Source organism: Dipodomys spectabilis, unplaced genomic scaffold, assembly GCF_019054845.1.
Source record: "Dipodomys spectabilis isolate Male_0828 unplaced genomic scaffold, ASM1905484v1 ptg000147l, whole genome shotgun sequence".
Lineage (NCBI taxonomy): Eukaryota > Metazoa > Chordata > Mammalia > Rodentia > Heteromyidae > Dipodomys > Dipodomys spectabilis.
In genome coordinates this window covers 9,254,490-9,277,397 of record NW_024870824.1, presented here as the reverse complement: position 1 = coordinate 9,277,397, position 22,908 = coordinate 9,254,490, and the positions used below count along the sequence as shown (strand labels likewise).

The window sequence follows — 22,908 nt, the reverse complement described above, 5'->3', positions numbered from 1 at the left end:
CTGAAGAGCCCTGTTATTTAATCCCGCGGCCACCCCAGCAGCATCCTAGGCGCGCCCGGCTCCACCCATCCACCTGGCCAATTCACCGCAGCTCTAGCTTCCCTTTAGGGGAGGGGAGGAAAACTGGGTGTTGGGGGGGAAATCGCTTAACAGCAGCCAAGGGCCGAAAGCCTGCGATGGGCAGAGGTTACTCAGGCCAGCGTCCTAGGACGGCTGGAATTGGGATCAGAATAGAGAGGAGGGCACCAAGCGAGGGCAGTTAGAGGGCGGGAAGAAGCCCACCGCATTGGGAACATTGCTTTGGGGGAGGAGGGGGGGGAAGGCGGGGCGCCGGGAGGTAAGGGTCAGGCCTCCAGCTCTGAAAGACAGAATCGCCCGGGGGGGGGGGGAGGGATGCAGGAGCCGGAAGGGGCCTCAGCCAGTCTCTGTCCACACCCTAGAAGTGGGTGGGGGAAGGGTGGGTCTACACTCCCGAAAGACAACTCTGGGAGCCAGATTCACTCAGCCACCCCCTCCCCGCCCCCTTTGATATATACATTTTCTTAATTTTTGGCTAATGCAATTTGAAGGTCCCTACCCCACGACGTCCCGGGGCGCCACTGATTTAAAGGAGGAGAAGGTCCCCAGTAGGGTTCCTCCCGTTCCCTCCCTCCCCCCCCTTGCCTGCGGCAGCCAGAGATACAGTTAGGTGTGTCCTCCTCCACTCTGCTCTGGACTACTGGGAGGCCGCAACGCCCCCCACCCTCTAGCGACACCGACGGTCCTGGCCTAGGCCCGCAGCGGCGTGAAGGTGGCCTTTACCTCCTCTCGCAGGCTGGGAGGGGGTGCAGCCCGCGCAGCTGAGCCAGCTGCAGTAGTCGCCGCCGCCCTCCATTCATTAAAAAGAAAAAAACACACACACCAAAAAAAAAAAAGAAAGAAAAAAAAACCCAACAACAACCTCCACCCCTCTTTGTAAAAGAACGACGGCCCCTGGAGGAGCAAGAACCAGCCCCAGCAATCACGGGTTAAGTTCTTTTCCGGCCCCCCATTCATAAAAAAAAAAAAAAAAAAAGCGCAGCGCATGCGCGCACAGGGTCTCTTGTGCCCACCCATTCATAGAATCGCAGACGGCGCGCATGCGCACTGAGGCTCTCTTCCCTCCCATTCATAAAAAAGCCATTTTCCCAGGCAGTGGTTGCAACACCGCCGGGGAGGCAGCGAGCGGAGCTGACAGCGCGGAGCTGGCGCTGCGGAACCCAAGGAACCTTGCCGGTTCCTCTGACTGGCGTCTGCGAGTACAGCGGCGGCTGACCCGCCCGGGTTGGAGGGATTTACCCGGACCGTGGAGCGATGCTTGTGATTCTGCAGCTCCTCAAAGTAAGTCTACGGCCGGTTTGGGGATCCGAAACTGCCCCTCGGGCTGAGGTAAATGGTGCGCTATTTCTAGCCGCGCCTCCGTGTTCCTTCCCTCGGCCCGAGCCTCCCGGAGTCTCTGCGGAGCGCCGCAGCTCCCTGGCGCCCTCGGGGTAAGGTGCTGGCGGTGTTCGCGCTCTGGCACCTCCGTGTCGGACCCCTGGGCACTGCCAAGCCTGTGTTCCCCGCCCTCTGCTACTCGGGAAGCCCCGTGCGTGTCCCGGGAGTTTGCCTCTGGCCTGGCCTCTTTTCCTTCTGCCACTACTCGCCTCGGGCGCTGGAACTGGAGGCTCTGGGTTTGGTCCGCAGCCACCGCTAGGTTCTGGGGTGGCGCCCTCGCCTTGGGCAATTCGCCCACCCTGAGGTTCCGTGCCCACCGTGCCAGCTTTGCCGTGGGTCTCCCCTACCCGCCGCAGCGGCCTATGCTCGACGTAGACGTTTCATTCCCCTGGACCGACTGGGATTCTTCTTTCTGCTTCCCCTTCGATGGTCAGCACGGAGCCGGCCAAGGACTGGGCATTTCTGCTCCTTCTCCTTGGCGAGGCGGCTCTTGGCAGTCTGACCTTTGCTCGGCTGCAGCATTCTAAGCTGTGCAACTACCTTGCAGTTCCCTTTTCCTTCCTCGGCCTCTGCGGGGTCCGAGGCTTCTCGGCCATCTCGCCCCTCTCCATCCCTGGGCATCGAACTGTGTCAGGCTCCAGGGCCCCTGGGCCTGGCTAGGGCTGTGGTGGGGGCTGAAGGTGCGTTTACATAACGCCGGGCGTGTGGGAGCTGGAGGAAGAGGTTGCCTGCGTAGGAGAGATAAGGCTCCTACTTTCCCTCCTTCCTTCTTGGTGGTACCGGGCTTGACAACACGGAGAGGCGAGGATAGAGAAGGTATGAACATTTTTGAATCTGTAAGGCCACGGGGGGCATTGGGGAGGGGTGAGAGAGGATTTGGCCAGCCACGGCAGCTGGCGCTTGGCTCCATCACTGAGGCCAGGGCTGTGTCCAGTTACCCCTCCATGCAGACGATCAAAAAGCATTTAGACAGTAGCTGCTCTTGTGCAAGATGACGGTTTCTCAATTCTTTTGGTTGGGGGCTGGGGGTTGTGGGCAGGGGAGGCTAAAGAGGTGGGAAATGGTTGCGTGGCTTGAAGAGCTGAAGGATGGAGCTATCCGTGGGCTTGAGAGTCTGGACGGCGAGCAGAGGGGAGAGCTGCTGATTGCCTTTCACAGCTGTTGACCGGGTGTCCATGTTACCAGGCTTGGGTTGAAGGCAAGGAGGCCTCCTTATGGCGCAGAGAAGGCTCCCTGGTAACCCCTACCATGGTGTGCTCCAAGGAAAGGGTAGATTCGGTGGGGTCCCCAGATCCAGTGGCAGCGCTCCCTCTTTTCTGCCTCGAAATTAGTGGCGTGATTCTCTCCATTGCGGGGGAGAGGTCAGGGAACCTGCAACGGTTGGAGGGGTGGAAGCCAGCGTTGTCTGTCTGGTTAGCCAGCCGACCCAGCCTCTTAGGGATACGAAGATGGAAGGCAAGAGACTCAGAGAGGTCAGGAAATAGAGGGTTATCAATCTCTTAATAAGGTCCCCTCTGGCCTTAGGCCCTGCTCAATATTGCACTGGTAGATTTCACAATGTTTAGAGTTCTCCCAATCTTCACACAAATGGAACATAAACATCTAAAACTTTCAGCTTCTCGCCCTCCCCCAACCCCCATTAGTGTGGAGCCCTGGCCGTCTAAGAAAGGAAGAGCTGTAGCCTAATCTCCCTCTCTTTCTCTGAAGGGTGAGAAAGCAGCAGAGATAGCCAGCCATTGAGAAATACATTTCCTCTGTTTCCCATTCTTAGGGAGAGGTTTTCGCATGGTGGCTAGAACCTGGAGATTTCTAACCTAATCCACACAACTGAGCTGTGTGGGTAGGGGACAGGGAGGGGGCATTTTGATAGCACATTTCTGAAATGTGGAGAGCACATATTGGCTAGCTAAGATGAAAGAAACTTTTAATGACACTAGTGGCCTTCCATTGTAGATTGTGAACTTGGTAGTCCACTCCCTTTCTTGTTGGATGGACATGGCCCTGCCCTTACTCTTTCCCAGATTTCCTTTCACAGGAGCTTTGGTTGGGCCTAATGGGAAGAGACAACATGTAAGAGTAGATTAGTTCCAGACTAAACTTGGTCAGTCTGGGCGAAGGTAGGCATTTTTTGGCCAGTTATCCTTCCAGAGCTGGTAAGAAATGGAACATTCTTCAAATCACCCTCCACCCAGTTCATACCCCCTGTCCACAGTTTAATGAGCTTGATATACTCTGATACTCTATGTTTGGCTAGCTTTTTTGAATAATACCAAATAATAAATGAAGCAAAATGTGAAAGCTATTTATGAAAAATGAGATTACTCACTGGTACTTTTCTAACGTGGTCCTTGAAAGACCTGGGATTCAATACTTTTGGGTCACATACAGATATTTTAATTCCAGTTGATGCTAAATTTTAATTCTAGTTGTTGATGTCCCTTAGTGTTAGGTGGCATCTTCCAGCCCCAAGTTTTGGACTCCCTATCAGCATTTGTGTGTGCGTGCACTGCAAGTGTGCATCCAGTACTAAGACTTGTACTTGACCTAGGCACTGTTCTTTACCTTTTTACTCCAAGGCATGTATCCAACCTGTATCACTTGAGCTATACTTCCACTTCTGGCTTTTTACTGTTATTTGGAGATAAGAGTCTCACGGACTTTTCCTGCCCATTATGGCTTTCTAACTATGATCCTCAGATCTCAGCTTCCTGGCTAAGGATTAGTCTTGAGTCACCAGTGTTGGGCAGCACTTTTCTTAAATCAGACCAGGAGAGGTCTGGATGTTAGTATGCAGGCCTTGGAATGAGCAGCCTTTTTTTAGGGAAGCTCAGAATTAAGAGTCGCAGCATTTGATTTGGTTCTGAATCTGGTGTTTTCTGGCCTCTACAGAGGTGAACGTTACCTGTGGCCTGAGGGAGAATTCTGGATGAAGCTTCTAGATGTGCTTGAAAATTTCAGGCTTGGGATGTGGCTTGTTTGCTTGTTTGTTTTGCCAGTATTGGGGCTTGAACTCAGGCCCTGGGTGCTGACCCTGAGCTTTATTTATTTATCTATTTATTTTGGCTCAAGTTTAGTGCTCTACCACTTGAGTATAGCTCCTTCTGGCTTTTTGGTAGTTACTTTGGAGATGAGAGTCTCACAGACTTTACTGCCCTGACTGGCTTTGAACTGTTATCCTCAGATCTCAGCCTCCTGAGTAGCTAAGATTACAGATGTGAACCACCAGGCACCCAGCTCACAACAGGGATTTTAAAGGAGAATGACTAGAGTGGATCGAGTCCCATCTCATGGCCAACCTGGATTTTCCAGATAGAGGGAAAACAGATTCTCATTGGAATAGCATTTTACTATTGAAGATCAACATACATAAAACTGCTTCCTTCCTTCAGACTAATCTAACAGCAAATGAGTGGCCACATAAACCCAATCAGAACAAAGTAACCTAGGGGCCAGCAAGGCTGCTTGTGAATTGCCAGTACTGAGGTGAGCTAGGAGAGGGCTGAGTTTTAAGGGCAATTCTAATGAACACTGCAAGAGTTGTGGGGTGCTGTTAATGGGAAAGACTCAGGGTATTCTTGGCTCTTAGGGGTCTGGGGCCACCGTGCAGATCCGGACAGCTGACAAGGGGGGAATGTATCCGGGACATGTGGCTGGGCTTAAGAGGCTCCACGGTTCAGCTGTGATCATGATTGTTCTTTCCAAGGACAGGCCCTAGTCAGTGGAGGAAGCTAGGAGCTGGGGAGGGAGCACAGATGGGCCCTTTAGGGCAGGTGGCCACTTGCAGATGAGTGGATTCCCTTGTTGGGTAGTCTGTCTGTTTCAGACTGGGGGAAGGGGAAGTCATTTCCTGCCTTGTCCCAAGAGTAAGCTGAAATCTATTCTTGTCAGTTCATATCTTGGATTTCTTAGTGGAGATCTTGATGTCCATCTGTGGGAAGAATTCTTTCCAGCTAGGTGTCTGGTCCCAACGTACACTTTGATTGGCCCAGTAGTTAGTTACTCCGTGGTTACCAGTGGTTCTCTTCATTTCTCACTCTTAGCTTCTGACACCTCTTTCTGCTGCTTCTTGCAGACAATTAAGGGGGGGGAAGGGTTATCCAGTGACACAGAAAGTTGAAGCTGATTAGGATAGTTCAAAGTCAAAGTACCTCAAGATTCCCATCTGTGGTGTGGTATGTTGAGGCTTTGGGATTTTAGCTGATGGGTTGGAAAAGAAGGAAAAGAAAAGGGCTGGTAAGTGGGCAAGTGATGATCTTTAGCAGCCTATGTGTATGGCCAGACGTGATCTTAAGTGCCATGTTAGGAGCAGGAAGATAAGGGAGGGGGATGAATTCCCAGACAAATCCAGCTGCTCCAAGGCCTTCTTTTTCCATGTGGGCCATTCCCAGTAGATTGTCTTCTGGGTTTGGGAAAGGATGAGTCGCTGTCTTCATTTACCCTTTTTTAATAGTCTTTTTAAGGCAATAAGTCATCGTTTGGGTTGTAGCTTAATTAACTAAACTGGGATATTGTCACAAAGGACCAAGCAGGGTGGTAGAGAGCGGTGGGCGGGCTCTCTGGCAACGGGAGAGACCTCTATTCTGAGTTGTGAAAGGGTTAAACAATGCTTGCCTGAGACTGAATGGGGCAGTGCAGAAAATGCCCATTCATCCAGAGCCTCTTGCCAGTATGTCATTAGCCGACCTGTAGTTTTCATAGTACAATAGTCAGGTTTTCCCAGTATTTCTTGGCTGCTCTTTCTAGGATGAGTTAAGCAGAAGGGTGCAGGTGGGTAAGAAGCATCATCCACCCCAGTTTGGATACTAAACATGGCCCTTGATTTTTTTCAGTAAGCCCTCCAAGTGGTACTAGGGGTCAGACAAGGATGATTGCTCTAGGGTTTTTGAAATCCTGCTGAGTCAATATCGTGGGACTCCTCTCTTGTACCTGACACCTCTCTCACAGGTCTGTCCTAGAAACCTATCAATAAAGGTGCCCTAGGGACCTGGAAGTTCCACTTGATAGGTGGGAAAGTGAGGGGATTCCCAAGGTTTCCCTTTAAAGACTGCTTTGCAGTGAAATTCTACAAGTGAGAGACCAGTCTGATTTGAAGGACAAAATGTCAGAAGGTATGGCAAAGAAACCAGAAGTGAGAGTGAAGATAACTTGGGCTCTGAGTCTTCCTTAAGTGACAGAAGTTACAAACATAGCCTTCATTTCCTTGCTGGTTGAGTGGCTCAGTCCCAAGGGTGGAGGAGGCTGTCTTTGGGCTGGTGGCACACTGAGGGAAACTGGCTCTGAAATTCTTGGTTCTGAAAATCATCCGTGCTTGTGTCCCTTCTCAGTAGTACCCAGGGTTATAGAGGCCTCTGTGCCAGCCAATCTCTGCCTCTGCTGTCTGGGATTCAATCCTGCTCCAGTGATCACTTGCTATCACTCTCCCATCTCTTGTGCTTTTGTTTCTAACTCTGCCAAATGGGTGCTGTCCTCCACGTTGATGGAAGGATTAAATGCCAAGTGGGTACTGCCCTCCAAGTTGATGGAAGGATTAAAGGAGAAAACAAATCATTGTCAGCTTCTGTAGCAGAGTGGACAAAGGGAAATGTTCCCTAAATATTAGCTGCTTCCATAATTATTCTTTATTATTAGAAGGTTAAGTGGAGGTGAAAGTTCTCTTGCTTCCTACCAATCCATGTGCCACCACCTAAAATGTGGCAGAGGTGCTGCCTTAGCTAAGTGCAATGCTGGCTGCATTTTTGTCCAGAGCCTTCCAAATTGGCCATCAGGCTCTTCCCAACAGCCTGCATAGGAGACATAGTCTCCACTCCTGTTGCAGTTATAAATCTCTTCCTTCCCTGAAGGGGAAGCAGAGGTATATATTAAACTGCACTTAAGATCCACAGGGGGCTGGGAATGTGGCTTAGTGGTAGAGTGCTTGCCTTGCATGCATGAAGCCCTGGGTTCGATTACTCAGCACCACATAAACAGAAAAAGCCGGAAGTGGTGCTATGGCTCAAGTGGTAAGAGTGCTAGCCTTGAGCACAGAGAGGCTCAAGGACAGTGCTCAGGCCCTTGAGTGCAACCCTCAGGACTGGCAAAAAAAGATTCATAGGAGTTCTCAGCCTGGAGAGTTGGGCAGGTCTCAATGAGTGGAAGGTGATCTTTTAAGCCAACTGACACTTGGGTTGTTTTTTTGTTTTTGAGACACAGAGCTATGCTGAGGGTTTATCAAACAGGCAGCACCAGAAGTTGTTTTTTCTTCATCAGACAAAAAATTCAGTAAAGGTTCTTAGAGGGCTGTCTTGTGGAGGGTCTGTGTAGATTAGGCAACTGGCCTAATAGGCCCTGGGCCAGCCACTGGATTTTGCTGAGCTGGTAACCAGAAGAAGCATTGTACAAGATGCCTTCTGCTGCTGTGTGTCCCGAGGGAGCTGAGTCATTGTAGGCCAAGCTCCCACCCCCAACTACATGGCTGGCCTCACTTGCAGGTTCAGATGTTGACAGCTGCCTGTGGGAAGGGAGATGGGAACCTGCTAATACCAGGAACCCCAGTGCCTGCAGTGGCTGCTTCTTACTGGCTTCCTAGTGAGACTTTTCTAGGATTTGGGGAATCTGCCCACTGATTCCAGAGCCTGTTAACTCTGAGAGTTGCCCCTGCTTCTTTGTTTCATTGGCTGGAAAAGTGGCTGTTTAAAGAGCCTCAGATATTGAATTACTAAAGCAGAATGGATAGTCTGCTTGGGTGATAGAGAGTACCTTCACTTTTTCTATAGCATAACCAATCTTAGTCCTAGTTCTGAGACAAAAACCCTAGCTACTTGGGTAGCATATAGCTCCTTGAAACTGCCGCTGACATTTTGTTGGCAGGACCCACAGTGTTCCTAACTTGCGCATCTGCAATGAAAGACTTAAGTGGTCTTAGAGCAAGGATGAGCATTCTGGCTGAGGTACCTCCTGACTGTTGTCAGTCTTATCCGTGGCATTATTCATTCTTATCCGTGGCATTATTCATTCTTATTTGGGGGTGGGGGAATGTTGCTGGGACTTGAATCTAGGGCCTGGCCCTTGCTAGGCAAGCCCCCTTCCCCTTGAGCCATGCCTTCAACCTCAATTTTCCATTCTTGTACCACATCCCAGCTTTTTCTCTAGCCAAAGACCCTTCCCAGGACTGGGACCTGGGACTCCTAGTCCTGGTCTGTTGACTCCAGACTCATTTTTTTTTGGGTCCGGTCGTGGGGCCTGAACTCTGGGCCTGGGCGCTGTCCCTCAGCTCTTTAGCTCAAGGCTAGCGCTCTACCACTTGAGCCACAGCGCCACCTCCGGCTTTTTTCTTTTTGCTATGTGGTGCTGAGGAATCGAACCCAGGGCGTCAGGCATGCAAGGCAAGCACTCTACCACTGAGCCATCTTCCCAGCCCCTCATTTTTTTTTTAAAGTAATGCCTTGGAACCCTCAGTATGTGAACAGAATGAGAAAGCATTCCCTGGAACTTCCCCTCCCCCTATACTTTCTACCTTCTTCTGTCAAGTTCTGACCACATGATTTTCACTAGAAGCCACCTTGGCAAATGAGTACTCATTGGTGGCAGACCTGCCAGATACTTAAGGTAAACTCTGGCACAAGGCAGGCTCCCAAATCACAGATGATGCTCAGGTTTCATCTGAAGAGAACTTTAGGGCAGGAGCTGCCAACTAGGTAAAAGATGCGAAGACACTGTAAAGAACTCAGCACCTTTTAAGTAGGCAGAGCCTTGGGAGCAGAGCCAATGGTGGTGCCCCGTGTGACTAGGAAACATCCATTGGCTGTGTGTTAAGCCTTGTAAAAAACAACTTACTTTATTCTTTGCATTTAGCAATATAGATAATACACAGATAAGAGCCCTGTGGATAACTCCCCTCACCCTTAATGCTTTTCAGTATTTTTCATTTAGGTTAACTATCTAAGGAAGGTCTTCCCCAGCAATTTGAACTATTTCTGATTCAACTATTGTCTCCTAGCAGAGGAAATACAATATTGAGTCCTGGGGATGAGTCCTAGGGAGCTAGTGACTGGAATATTGTGACGGGACACTGGCCCCCAGAAATCTGGGGGTAAACTAGAGGTGGAAACCTTTGATACAAGATCCACTTAACAGATTCAGGGCAGGGGCAGTTCTTCTAATTATAGCATCATTAGCATCTTGAAAAAGCACTTAATGGCATCACCACCCAAAGCATATAACCCAGTGGTTTTGACTCCACTTCCCCCTCCCCCCCCCCCCCCCACACACACACACACAAAAAGACTGTCATCTTTCCCTTCTCCATCCTCCCTTCTCCAATCCCCTGGAGATACTTAGGTTTCAGGGTAGAATCTTCCTGGAGTCTAATCTTTTCCCTGGATTCCAAATAGTGTCCCCCTTGAGCGGAGGTCTTGGCCTTCTGCTGCTATTTCTTTAAATTGATCTCCATCCGAATTCCAAATGTAAAGGTCAGCAGGCAAGGAAATGGCACTTCTAATAGAAAACAATGTGCACTTTCTAAATTTGAACCAAGTCGTTTCCGCTCTTTGATTGAAGTGACTTCCTGGGGTTCGTGTCAGGCACTGCAGTTGAATCTCTGGCCGGATGCCAGCTTCAAATTGCACTCTCTCAGTGAAATTAGAAACTGATCCAGGGTTGGCTTCGCTATTCTAGTAAATAGCATTTAGGCTGAATGTTCAGCTCAGCACTTGGAAATAGGTGATGTGAGCGCCCCTTGAGAGGATTTCCCATCCAAGTCGTCAGAAGCTCACCTACCCAGTGGTTATTAGCTGCTAGAGGTTGCTGCACTTGGAAGTGGTAGTGATAAGTTAATATCCTGGATGTGCAGGCATCCCATGCAGCCCTTCCTTCTCTTCTGAATGTTTGGAATCAAGGCTTTTGTTTAGTTTATCCAACTGATAAACTCCATGGAGCACATGGGGTAATCCATGTTCACCACATTGTTGTTGGTACCCAGTACAATGCTTGGCACCAGGGCTTACAAGTTTTCAAGATATCTAAACTACTTTATGCTGAGGTCAGGATAAACTGTTTGAGTACTTGCTGTATGCCAGGAAACGTGCTATGCACCAGATAGGTATAGTTTCATTCAATCCTTTTTACCGATGGAAAAAAGATGAGGCCTCAAGAATACTCATTCATGCTACGTGCTGGCAGCCCACATCTATTATAATCCTATAAACAGGAGGCTGAAATAGTAGGATCCATGAGGATCCTTCCAGTCCAGCAGGAAAGTCTGTGAAACTTTTATCTCTGACTAGCAAAAAAAAAAAAAAGGCTGACAATGGAGCTGTAGTTCAAGTGTTAGAGCATAGACTTGGGCAAAAGTTTAGGGAGAGCTGGGTGTTGAGATTTGAGGATCGCAGTTCCAAACCAGCCCTGTCAGGAAAGTCCGAAAGACCCTTATCTTCTATAAACGACCCAAAAAAGCCCAAAGTGGCACTGTGGCTTAAGTAGTAAAGTGCTAGCGTTAAGCAAAAGAAGCTTAGGGATAGCACCTAGGCCTAGAGTTCAACCCCCAGGACCAGTAAAAAAAGAAAAAAAGGGAACCAGTGCTCAGGCCTGGAGTTCAACCCCTAGTACTGGCAAAAACTAGCAATAGTGGGCCTTATGTTTTGTTTCGTTTTGTTTGTAGTGTTGGGGAATCAAACCTAGGTCCTTGCTTATGCTAGGTAAACTAAGCTACATCCTCATCCCAAAGTGTTATTTCTACCAGTAGTATTACTGCTGTTATCAGGTTAATCATTTAGCACCCTCTCACCAGATGGGGTGTGTGTAGGGGTATATTAGAACTATATTAACATAACCACATTACTGATGCCTGGAACCCATTCTCTCTTCTTTTCCCTCCCCTCCCCCAGGATCCCTAGTAGCCTGTTTCTCCAAGCAGTCCAGGACCTCCAGCCCCATGGAGCCCCCGATCCCGCAGAGTGTCCCCTTGACTCCCAGCTCAGTCATGGTGCAGCCCCTTCTTGACAGCCGGATGCCCCACAGCCGGCTGCAGCACCCGCTCACCATCCTACCCATTGACCAGATGAAGACCAGCCATGTGGAGAACGACTACATAGACAACCCTGGCCTGGCTCCCCCAACTGGTCCAAAGAGGACCAGGGGTGGGGCTCTGGAACTGGCCCCCACACCTGCCCGCTGTGACCAGGATGTCACCCATCACTGGATCTCCTTCAGTGGGCGCCCCAGCTCCGTGAGCAGCAGCAGCAGCACCTCCTCTGACCAACGGCTCCTAGATCACATGGCTCCACCGCCTGTGGCTGAGCAGGCTTCACCTAGAGCTGTGCGTCTGCAGCCAAAGGTCGTCCACTGCAAGCCTCTGGACCTCAAGGGTCCAGCCCTCCCACCAGAGCTGGACAAGCACTTCTTGCTGTGTGAGGCCTGTGGGAAGTGTAAATGTAAGGAGTGTGCGTCCCCTCGGACGTTGCCCTCCTGCTGGGTCTGTAACCAGGAGTGCCTGTGTTCCGCCCAGACCTTGGTCAACTATGGCACCTGCATGTGCCTGGTGCAGGGCATCTTCTACCATTGCACCAATGAGGACGATGAGGGCTCCTGTGCTGATCACCCATGCTCCTGCTCCCGCTCCAACTGCTGTGCCCGCTGGTCCTTCATGGGTGCCCTCTCTGTGGTGCTGCCCTGCCTACTCTGTTATCTACCTGCCACAGGCTGCGTGAAGCTGGCCCAGCGTGGCTATGACCGCCTGCGCCGCCCCGGTTGCCGCTGCAAGCACACGAATAGCGTCATCTGTAAGACAGCCAGCATGGATGCGGTGGCCAGCAGGCCTGACAAGCCTTTCTGACACTTCGGGTCGAAGCCTCGATGTTGCCCCTGGAAATGTGGGTCACTCTTGCCAGCCTCCTGAGGCTGACCCTGCTCATCTGTTCTCCTCCCTCGATTGGGAAGAAGCAGGCAGAGACCACACCACCCACTCTCTGTTTTTTTTTTCCCCCCAAAAGGATGAAGAAACACATGGGGACAGTGGGGGAATTCAGGGTCCTGGAACTTTGTGTCAAGTAGACCATGCAGGGTGTGATGAGGAGGGGGGCGGGGCGAGCTTGTTGATTCTGTTTTAGAAGAGGGAACACAGATGCGGACATAATCTTGGAAGTTGCAGCTGCTTGATGGCCTTCCCAGTCCCTCCTCCTTCCTTTCTCCCACTCTGCGTTTGTCTTTGGCTTTCATAGGAGTTGGACTCCTGGGAGGAATTGGCTAACTGAAGGCCAGGGTACTTTGAAGATGACCCTGGGATCCTGGACTTCTCTATCTTCTCCTCCATCCATGCCTACTGTCCGCTGCCTCCCTGGGGAAGGTGTAGAGCACCCTAGGGATCCCTACTGTATATACTTGGGAGCTGCTGAGAACAGAGGATAGCTGGTGAGTGGAAGCCTTGTTCCTGCGCCTGCCTTCCCAGAGCCAGTCACATGATGGATTTGGGAGCCACTGTGCAGTGATACCTTCCTCCCAGCCTGCTCATTAACTCGGGGGTGTTCTGCTCATCATCACACCGTCCTGATTCTTGCCACCAAGTCACAGACTCGCCTGCCTGCTGTGTGTCCTGAGTTCTCTCTCCTCAAACATTCTTTCCAGAAACTTGATGGGCAGAGAAGACCAGGGTGGCACATGCGAGACCAAATATCATTTTGCCAATGAGTTTGGGGCTGTGGTCTCTGGATCCAGTCGTGATGTTTTTATAGAATAATTAAACCAGATGTTAACAGTGTTCTCAACATCCACAGTGATAATAACAACTTGCTTCCTTTTGGACCACCCCCAGGAAGGGCTGATTTCAAAATCTGGGGGCAAATAAACCTCAAGGAGCACAATTTCCCTGCCCACCAAGAAGAGTTGAACGGCGAAGAAGAGGCCGCGTCTCCCATTGGCAGAATGACAGCTGAGCCAAACTGGGCTGGGTTACCTTCTCTGATTCTGCTGCTTGCTGTCATAGCCTTTTGTGTATAGCGATGCATCTGTATCTTTATGTAAATAGAGATGATGAACAGAGTCTATTTTAGTGTGTTAGGAAGCCCTGGCGGCAGGGGGAGTCAGAAAAGCTTGAGAGGGTGGGGAAATGATTCTCCAGGGGCCACTGAGATTGAGCCCTGCTTTTGTGCACAGCACACACTTCCCCCAACAGCCCCCAAAGACGTAGCAACTCTTTCTCTCAAGGTGCTAAAGGACTCAGAAAGTGCAGCACGTCCAGTGGGTAGGTACTTGTTGCATGCAAAAGCTGTAATGTGTCTGGTCCTTTCCCCTAACCCTTATGTGAGGTTTTTGCTTTGTGTGGTAGTGTCCCTCTCCTCTAATGAGAGGAAGTGGCCTGGGTCAGAAAACATGGCCCAGGTGAAATGGGGAGCAATTAGGCAGAGCATAGCATTTTAATTTGAGCTGTCTCCAGGAAGGAGGCCAGGCCAAGGAGGCAGGTAACTGTAAGTGGCATGTACCTAATGCTTCTCAAGGACACCCCTCCCCATACTTTCTTGGAAGCTAGAAGTAACATCTTATGATTTAGGATAAATTAATTGTAACCATAGATATTTATTGATTGGAGGAAGGGAGGGTCTTATTATTTTTGGCTTTATTTATGTAACATTTGCTGGTTTGTAAAAGGCAAGTACAAAATAATGCATCTTCAGTCTCTAAAGCTAATTCATATAGCTACCCTGGCCACAGATGGTGATGGATGTATAGATAATTCTCGCACAAATAGGAGGGAATGGTAGAAAAACACATTTCAGCCAACCACTTTTACACTAATTGAATGTATTGGAAATGTACTGAAGGGGGCTGGAGATGTTTTCCTTAGATGAGGTGTGCAGATGTGCCCCCCTCCAAATGATAGCACACATGTGTGTGCACTCTTTTCCAGAAGGCCTTGGAATATTGCCCAGGGCCCTCCCTCAAACATCTCCAGGAAATTTGATACAGTGGCAAGTTACACTGTCGTGATCTTGATCTACATACCTATTCTATGGAGAATTGATTTATATAAGCTGTGTTGCACACATTGCACATGTTACACACACACACACACACAAAACACACAGACCCTCTACCAGTAGACCCTCTTTCCTAGTAGAGGCCTCCTGAACCCTGACTTTTTGTGTACATAGTTGTAAACACGGATTTTTGTGGGTTTTGGTTTGCTTTTTTATTTTCCTCTCCTACCTGTTTGACTTGCATTTAACCTGCCAAATGTCTGCAGAACTCTTCCCCAAGAATCACCTTGGTACCCACATGCTCTGTGGTAAGAGAATGAGTGAAGCAAGCGTCCTTTCTTCTCCAGCTCTGTTGGGTAGCATGCTCCTTCAGCATCATGGTTTGGTTTTGTTTTTTTCTCTCTGGCTCCTTGACAAAAGAGGAAGAGGCCCTGTAGGCCCTCTATTCCTTCCCATGAGTCGCCGAGGGAACAAGTACGCAGAAACAGGACACATTTCTGTAGATACTGCTGGCTGGCTGGCTGGCTGTTTTCCTGTCACCTGCAGCTTGCTTGGCTGGGTTATGCTTATGTCGAAAAGTCAGCTAGTTCTTGCTTCTCTGCAGTCCTGGGGTTGGTGGTAGTTGTGCCTGGGGCTGGTAATAGTTTTTGGTTCTCACCCCACCAGTGGTGAGTTTGTGGAGGCCAATAGTTCCGTGAGCCCCCTGGGGACTGGGTCCAAGCTAACAAAGGCTTCCCCGGTAAATGACAGGGTGTACAACGGAGACGCTCCTCAGAGACTCCAGAAGGAAGACCAGTCCCTATTGGGAATGGACCCTTTGAACCCAGGTGGCTGCCACCTTGAAGCATCACATTCTCCTGTGCTGCCCCAGCAAGTGTCTGGTGGTGTGCTAGCAGCACAACTTAGTACTGTCCATCGCTAGGGCACCAGCTTTTTCTGGCTCATGCCTTTGGTGAGCATTTCCCTGTCTTCTCTGCTTACTGTCATAGTGGAAGTCAAACCTTGCGTTGCCATTTTTTTTGCTGTGGGTAACTGCGTGCGATGTCTTATATTGCTTTTCCTTCTCCTTGTCCTACAGTTTGGTTTCGTGTTACAAAAGGTAAAGTTTTTTCCAGCTCCCTTGCCACCACATTCCTATTTTATTTTCACCTTTCACTATAGTTCCCCTGTTACCCCACCACAAAAGTTACCACAGAAGGTTTCCTTTGTATAGAATATTTATTTTGAAGCTCTATTTTAATAGTATTTATTTTAGAAAGTCTACTATTGTAAGAGTTCTTCTGTTTGTGAAGAAAAAAACAAGTTAAAACTGAATGTACTGATCTAGAAAATATCTATAAATATATATTGTTAAATATATACAGATCTGCTGTTTTCTCGTGTGTTTACGTGTTTTACTCTGGTGATAACCCCCAGCAAAGTCCCAGGGATGTTAAAAAACCAAAAACAAACCCAACAACAAAAATAAAGTGTGCTAACGTCAGACCCTTGTTCCCACTCTAGGATGACCTAAAACTATTGAAGGAAAACTCTATTGGGAAGCTAAATACCACTTCCTAATATTAGGTGCTGTATGCTCTTCCTGGGTTAGCTATCCCCTCCGATGAATGTAACACAGATAAAGCTTGAGAACTAGGAAGAGATAGAGGTAGAAAACAGTAGTGATCGGTCTGTCTTCTAAAATTTCTGTAACTCTTTCTTGGTACCCCCAAATCTACAATCTTCAAAAAGCCAACCAGAAATAAAATATCCAGTCAGAAAAGCCTTAGACAATTTTAGCATTGGCTAAAAATGGTTCGTTTGACTCCTATAAAGTGTTCCATCTATTGATTTTTCACAAAGCTACTATTGAAGACCCTGTCCTCATAGGTCTTTCCATATGATTCCTGTTTTCCCCTCCCCCTTGTACTCAAATTTAGTTAAATTCAACCACTTTGGTGGGGGGGCAGTTCTGGGACTCGAACTTGGCCTGGGTGCTGTCTCTGAGCTGTTGTGCTCAGGCTAGCACTCATCAGCTACAGCTCTACTTCTGGCTTTTTATAGTTAGTTGGAGATGAGTCTCACAGACTTTCCTGCTCAGGCTGGCTTTGAACAGCGACACTCAGATCTCAGTTTCTGGATTAGCAAGGATTACCAGTAGGAGCCACTGGCATCCAGCCCAGTGATTGAGTTGACATAGTTGTGAGTACATTTTCATTTCCTCAGAGAAATTCAGTTTACTAGCAATGGTATTGAGGGATTTGAAGGGAGAGATCAGAAATTGTAGATTCAGTCACTATCTTGTGATCATCAGTTATGGTATTTGAAGATCTTTATGAAATCTAAGCTTTGGCAATAGCCAAAGAATGCCAAGTATCCCCTGGTTACTTCCAAAGAGGCACAAAGGAAACTTCTAGAGTAAAGACAGGTTTGGGTTGCCCTCTTTTACACCTGACCATCCAACAGGGATGGACAAAGAAAGGTTGATTAGTCTTTCTTCACCAACAAGGCAGCACATTTTAGTCAACTTAGTCCCAAGTGTCTATAATTCTTAGATTACAAGTGACAAGTAGGCCTACCTCTGGTTTTTATTTTAACTGTAAGGTTTTTGTTGTTGTTGTTGTTGTTGGTCTTGAGGCCTGAACTCTGGGCCTGGGCGCTGTCCCTCAGCTCTTCAGCTCAAGGCTAGTGAACTTAGTCCCAAGTGTCTTAATTCTTAGATTACAAGTGACAAGTAGGCCTGGTTTTTATTTTAACTGTAAGGTTTTTTTTTTGTTTTTTTTTTTTTTGGTTGGTCTTGGGGCTTGAACTCTGGGCCTGGGCGCTGTCCCTCAGCTCTTTAGCTCAAGGCTAGTGCTCTACCACTTGAGCCGCAGCACCACTACTGGCCTTTTCTGCTTATGTGGTGCTGAGTAATCGAACCCAGAGTCTCATGCATGCAAGGCAAGCACTCTACCACTGAGCCACCTTCCCAGCCCCTAACTATAAGGTTCTGAAGATTACACACACACCTACCCAAATGCTTGTGGGGAGTTGAGGACTACATTGGTATCTAGAGAAAGAGTATGTCCTTTATCTTCATCCCGGGGGCCGCGATCTTCCTGATTGCCAGTCATGAAATGGCTTGGCCGTGACCATAATGGCCACTGGCTGAGTATGTGTGCCACATGTCATAGTTCTCTCTTTATTTATTTATTTTTGGACTGGCACATGAATGCTTTTAATTCCTGTGGCCAAGCTGGTCTGAGGTGTGGCAGAGTGATATGTCACCAGCAGGTGAAGGGAATAGTGGGGCTAGCCCCTCAGGAGGGGCCTCAGAAAGATCTGAGTCCTGACTTGGCTGCTTGTAGTCCGGACACTTGGCTTTGATCTCCGTTGAGACAGTGCTGCGCAGGACCATAGAGTAGCCATACACATGGATCCTCTTGTCCTGACGTGGGAGATGCCGCCACCGCCCAGGCATTCACAGTCATAACCCTCCTTTTGCAGCTTGACAGACACTCATAAATATATCGGCGTGATACTCGGCCCACTTGTAACGCACACAATTTCCTTGCCCTCCTCGGCCTGAGCCCTGGAGGATCGCCTCGAGTGGACTCAAATCAGCACATACTTGAAGATGCCCTTGGGATCGATATCCACATCAGGAATCAGCCAGGCCTGCCGCTGCCATGTTCCCAGGCACACCCGGCCTCTGGCATAGTTCTCTTAAAGGACAGAAAGCTGAAGGGTCAGAGATGTCTAATGTGTGCACACACACACACAATTTGAGGGAGAAGGTAAAAATATAAGCTGAAGTAATTAAGAACTATGAGAAGAACAGGCTGTAGTAGACAAAAGGATTTCCACCGATCATAGGTAACAAGAAGGATGTGACAATTCAACCTTTGTGTCCCTAACCATACATTCTCTCCATGAAGAGGGAATGGCCTTGCTTGGGGGCAGACAGCCTCGTCACCTGGTCAGAAGGCCCCAGTACACTGTAAGTGCCTCCCACACTGGGAATCCAGCATTTGAAGTAAGCTCACTTTTCCAAAGAACTAAGATGAACCCAGGCAGCCAGCTTCGTGCTGGAGGTGTTGCCAGATGAAAGCTGGGAGGACATTTTTAAGAGACATGAAGTTTATTCATCAGAACTTTAATAAAACAATATGTCCATGGCCTGGGGCAGGTATAATTTTCATAATTTATGGGTCTCTGAGACAGGAAGAGAACTCAGGGTTTTATTGTGTTTCGCACGATAAATGGCATTCCAATTGTCTGCATGGTGTCCTTTAAGGACTCTTGTCTGGCGGCAGCACAGGCCTTCTGGAGCCCACCTGGGCCTGAAGGCCTGAGGCAAGGGGTAATTATGAATACATCTGTATGTGTTAAGCAGGAGATGACTGAAAAACTCCCTGGGATCCACCTCCTCTGTTCACATGTTTATTAACATTAAGTAATTTTGTAAGGTTTGGAACTCTTCCCCTTGTCTTGTTTTCTCATCCTCTCCCTCAGACCTGGCCCCTCTGTACCTAGAGGGCCTCAGGTAAATTTTTTCCTGGCTGGCTTCCCAATATTGGGCATGGTGGACAGGATGGCTTAAGATTCTAAACAAAAACTCTACCATACAGAGACAAGGAGCTCTAGGTGAGTTTCTGATTGGAATCACTAGTTGGACACAAGCCAAGTTTCCTTAGGAAATAATAACTACTTAAAGGTATTGCTTATGAGCATAGATGTAGTATTATTGTTTGCAAGCTTGAAAAAAATTAAGTTTATGATCAGCCTCATTTTACAGATGAGAAAATCAAGTCTAGGGAAGTTAAGTTACTCCCTAAAAGGCATAGTGCTGCTAAGTATCAGACATGAGATTTTAACCCAGAGTGTATCTGCCTTCAAAGCTAGTATAGTAAACACTAAGTCCTCTTTGTAAGTTTTAGGCCCAGTTGAAGAATTATGTCCACGGAATGCCTTTGTTTCCCCCAGAAAGGGGCTGCCTTCCTACTTGTGTGCATCTGTAGAAACTGGTAGAGTACATAGTTTGTTTTCACCAACTTAACTTGGACCATAACTGAGATGACACTTGAACCCAGGTGTCACAGTGAACCATAACACCCTATATAAAATATTAAGCTTCCTTCATTAAGTTCTTTCTGAGCACACAACCACCTACCCTTCCTGAATTACTAAGCCCCCAACCCCATTTCCTCTGCAATGGGAAGAGACATTATTTGGTCTATTATGATCAGGGGCGGTGTTTGGGGAAAGGAATCTGAATCTTAAGGAGAAGAGAATGAGCTGTAGATTGTTTTAGATAATTCAGAAAGCAGGGCCTGGGAATTCATGGGTGGTCAAGGAGAGATGTATACTGAAGGTAAAGGGCATAGACCATGCCTCTGCATCTCCAGGACAAAACTATGTTCTCCTCTTGGGGACCATAAAGCCAAAGCAGTTGGGGTGGGAGTGGAAGGCAGTAGGGTCAGGGTCACCATGTTAAAAATAACACCCATCTAAATCTGATCATTTCCCAGGCACTGTTCCAGCCAGCCTCAGGTCACTAAAGCACTCTGCTGGCATCTAATTGAGTTAGAGAACAAGTGTCAGTGGTGCTGTGGCTCAAGTGGTAGAGCGCTAGCCTTGAGCTGAAGAGCTCAGGAACAGCGCCCAGGCCCAGAGTTCAAGCACCGCAACTGACAAAAATAAAAAATAAAAAAATCCTCAAACTCTGAGAACAAGTGTCTAGCCAAGCAGTTTGCAACCCTGGAGCTCTGAGAAGTGACTGCCATTTCCACAGGCCACTGCTTAGGTTGTATGTTGTATGTGTTATATGTGTTGTGTTGTATGTGTTGTATGTTGTGTGTGTTACCTGTCCCCCGCCCCTGGCTGAGTTTTGGGGAGTGTGTGTGCTGGCAATAGAACCCAAGACCTCAGGTGTGCTAGGCAAGCACTGTACCACTGAGCTGCATCCCCAGACCCTAATATAGTTACAGTACTAGACAGGACTACACACCACGTAGTCCAGCACAGATGTCCAAGATTAACATCTTAGACAGGAGAGCAGAGGACAGAAGGCTTCATCTCTCTTCTTAGTCTATTTCTCTATCTTTAGCCTGGAAGTCTGAACCAGTAGACAAGAAGACAAAACTGTCAACCCCAATATATTTTCCAAAACTGTTGGATTATCATCATTTGAAAATAAAGGCTTCCAGGCCCAGATCTAAAACTGCTCACAAAAAATAAAAAGCTGGCTCCTCCTGGCCCTTGTTCCCATGGCAATGATTGGCTTCAGCCCCCTCCCTTCCTCAGTTTCTTCCTTTCACTATCTGATCCCCCTGGACCAAAAGCTAGGTGCCATCCATCGCTGCTTGTACCAGATATCCATGTGCTGAGCCTGTTTCTCCTATTTATATTATCTGTCTGGTTCTCTGCTCTTGATGCTGGCTGCTGTCATGTCTGATTGGCCACCTTGGGCAGTTGGAACCAACATGTCATAATAGCCCATTCCTGTGTAGGAGCTTCCTAAAAAACGCCATCCCTGAAGGCATGTCATTCAGATGCAGATTTTGGAGTCATGGCATCCAGAAATGATTTGAGAATTTGTGGTGTAGCTAAGGGAGGGAGCCTGGGAACAATTTGACACTGCAGATAAAGTTCTCTGTGTGTTTTTCTTTTCCTTTGAGAAACACATTTTCTGGACTCTCAGAAGGTTGGTGACCTTGCTAACAGGTTGAAACTTGGTCCAACTCACTGGTTCCCTGGCCTGAACAGAGCTAGAAGACAGGCTTGCCCAGGGTCACACAGAGATTTAGCTGTAAAGCCAAGAATAGGAACAAGGCTTCTTGTCTCTTTGGGAAACTGTGGGTTGCAAGTATTATGAACCAATTTATAGTGTTTCCTCAACTCCAACAATTGCTATAGTTTGGATCTGGCTTATTCCTTCTGAGACTGTGCAGTGCTGAAAGGTGAACCCTTCAGGAGGGAATTGATTGTGAGGACTCTGCCCTCGTGAAAGGATCAACCCACCCATGAATTAAGAGACGGATGGCTTAATGGGTTATTGAGGGTTGGTTTTGTTATACATGTGAGCATTCTCCATTTTGCATGTCCTGCCTGGTTATGTGATGCATCCCATAATATGATGCACCAGGAAGTCATTGCTTGATACCAGTACAATGTTCTTGGACTTTAGAGCCTCTGGAACTGTAAGCTGAATAAACTTTTCTTTAGAAGTTAGCCATTCACAGGTGTTTAGTTACAGTAGCAGAAAATAGCCTAAGACAATGATATACCATTAAGTGTTGCTCTTGGTCTCACACTTATTTTCTTCTTCTCTGTTCTTCCAACATCCCATGACTTAATATGTTGCTCACACTCTAGTTATCATTTCAGGGTAAATTCTAAGAGCAGGTAATCTTACTAACTATCTTCCTTCCTTCTTTCCTCCTTCCTTCCTTTTATTTTTCTTACTTTTGTCAAGATCTTTCTATATATTCCAGGCCAGCCAAAAACTTGAGATTCCTCCTGCCTTAGCTTCCTGAATGATAGGATTCCAGGTGGGCAACACCATGCCTGGTGAAATTTGTTTTCTTTCGTTCATGATTTCAGGGTTTCTTGGCCTTCGTATGACATAGTATTTGAATTGTACACTGAGGTAATTGTTCATTGTACCTCAATTGTACATTGAGGTAATTGAATTGTACACTGAGGGATCAAAATTCCAATAGATCTCACACATCTTTTGGGAAGCTTCCACAACAGTATGTAGTATATGAGTGGCATTAAATAAATATTTGTTAAATGTGTGAATTATGAATATATTGATAGCCAGGTACTGGTGGCCACTCTTATAATCCTAGCTACTCACGAAGCTGAGATCTGAGATCTGGGGATTATGGTTCTGCCCAGGCAGAAAAGTCAGTGAGACTCTTTTCTCCAATTAACCATTGAAAACCAGAAGTGGAGCTGTGGCTCAAAGTGGTAGAGTACTAGCCTTGAGCAAAAGAGCTCAGAGACAACACCTCAGCCCTGAGTTTAAGTCCCACAACCAATATGATATTGAGAAGACACTCAAAGGTCAGAGAAGTAGCTTTAGATTTTATTTCTGTCCTGAAACTAGCCAAGCATTCCACCATATACTCATAATGATATAAATGTCAATAACTGCTACAATCTTGTGTTAGACTTCCAACTGTGACAAATATTGACAGAAACAACATAAGGGAGGAACGATTTATTCTGGCTTGCATTTCTGTCCTCATGATGGGGAGGGTGTGGCAGAGAAGAGCAACTCACCTCATGATGGCCAGGAAGAGGAGAGAAAGGGAGAAAGAAGGAAGGGAGGCAGAGAGAGAATATCTGCATGCTAATGGACTTTCTTCTTTCCTCTTTAATTCCATCTGGACCCTGAGCCTAGGAAAAGTGCATCCCACATTCAGGATGAGACTCTGTCTCTGAAAACATCTTCATTGACACTCCCAGAGATATGTTTACTCAACTACAGACACTTCTCAATCCAATCAAGTTGACAACCAAGATTAACCATCATAAG

General features: G+C 47.8%; 1 protein-coding gene across 1 annotated transcript; it reads left to right on the top strand.

Moving 5' to 3' along the window:
- Positions 1 to 1,203: 1,203 nt before the first annotated feature.
- On the top strand, positions 1,204 to 15,758 carry Spry4 (sprouty RTK signaling antagonist 4). The gene is made up of 2 exons (XM_042692222.1): positions 1,204 to 1,359; positions 11,316 to 15,758. Exon 2 carries the CDS (start codon positions 11,363 to 11,365, stop codon positions 12,260 to 12,262), a length of 900 nt encoding a protein of 299 aa, XP_042548156.1. The 5' UTR covers positions 1,204 to 1,359; positions 11,316 to 11,362; the 3' UTR covers positions 12,263 to 15,758.
- Positions 15,759 to 22,908: the final 7,150 nt, after the last annotated feature.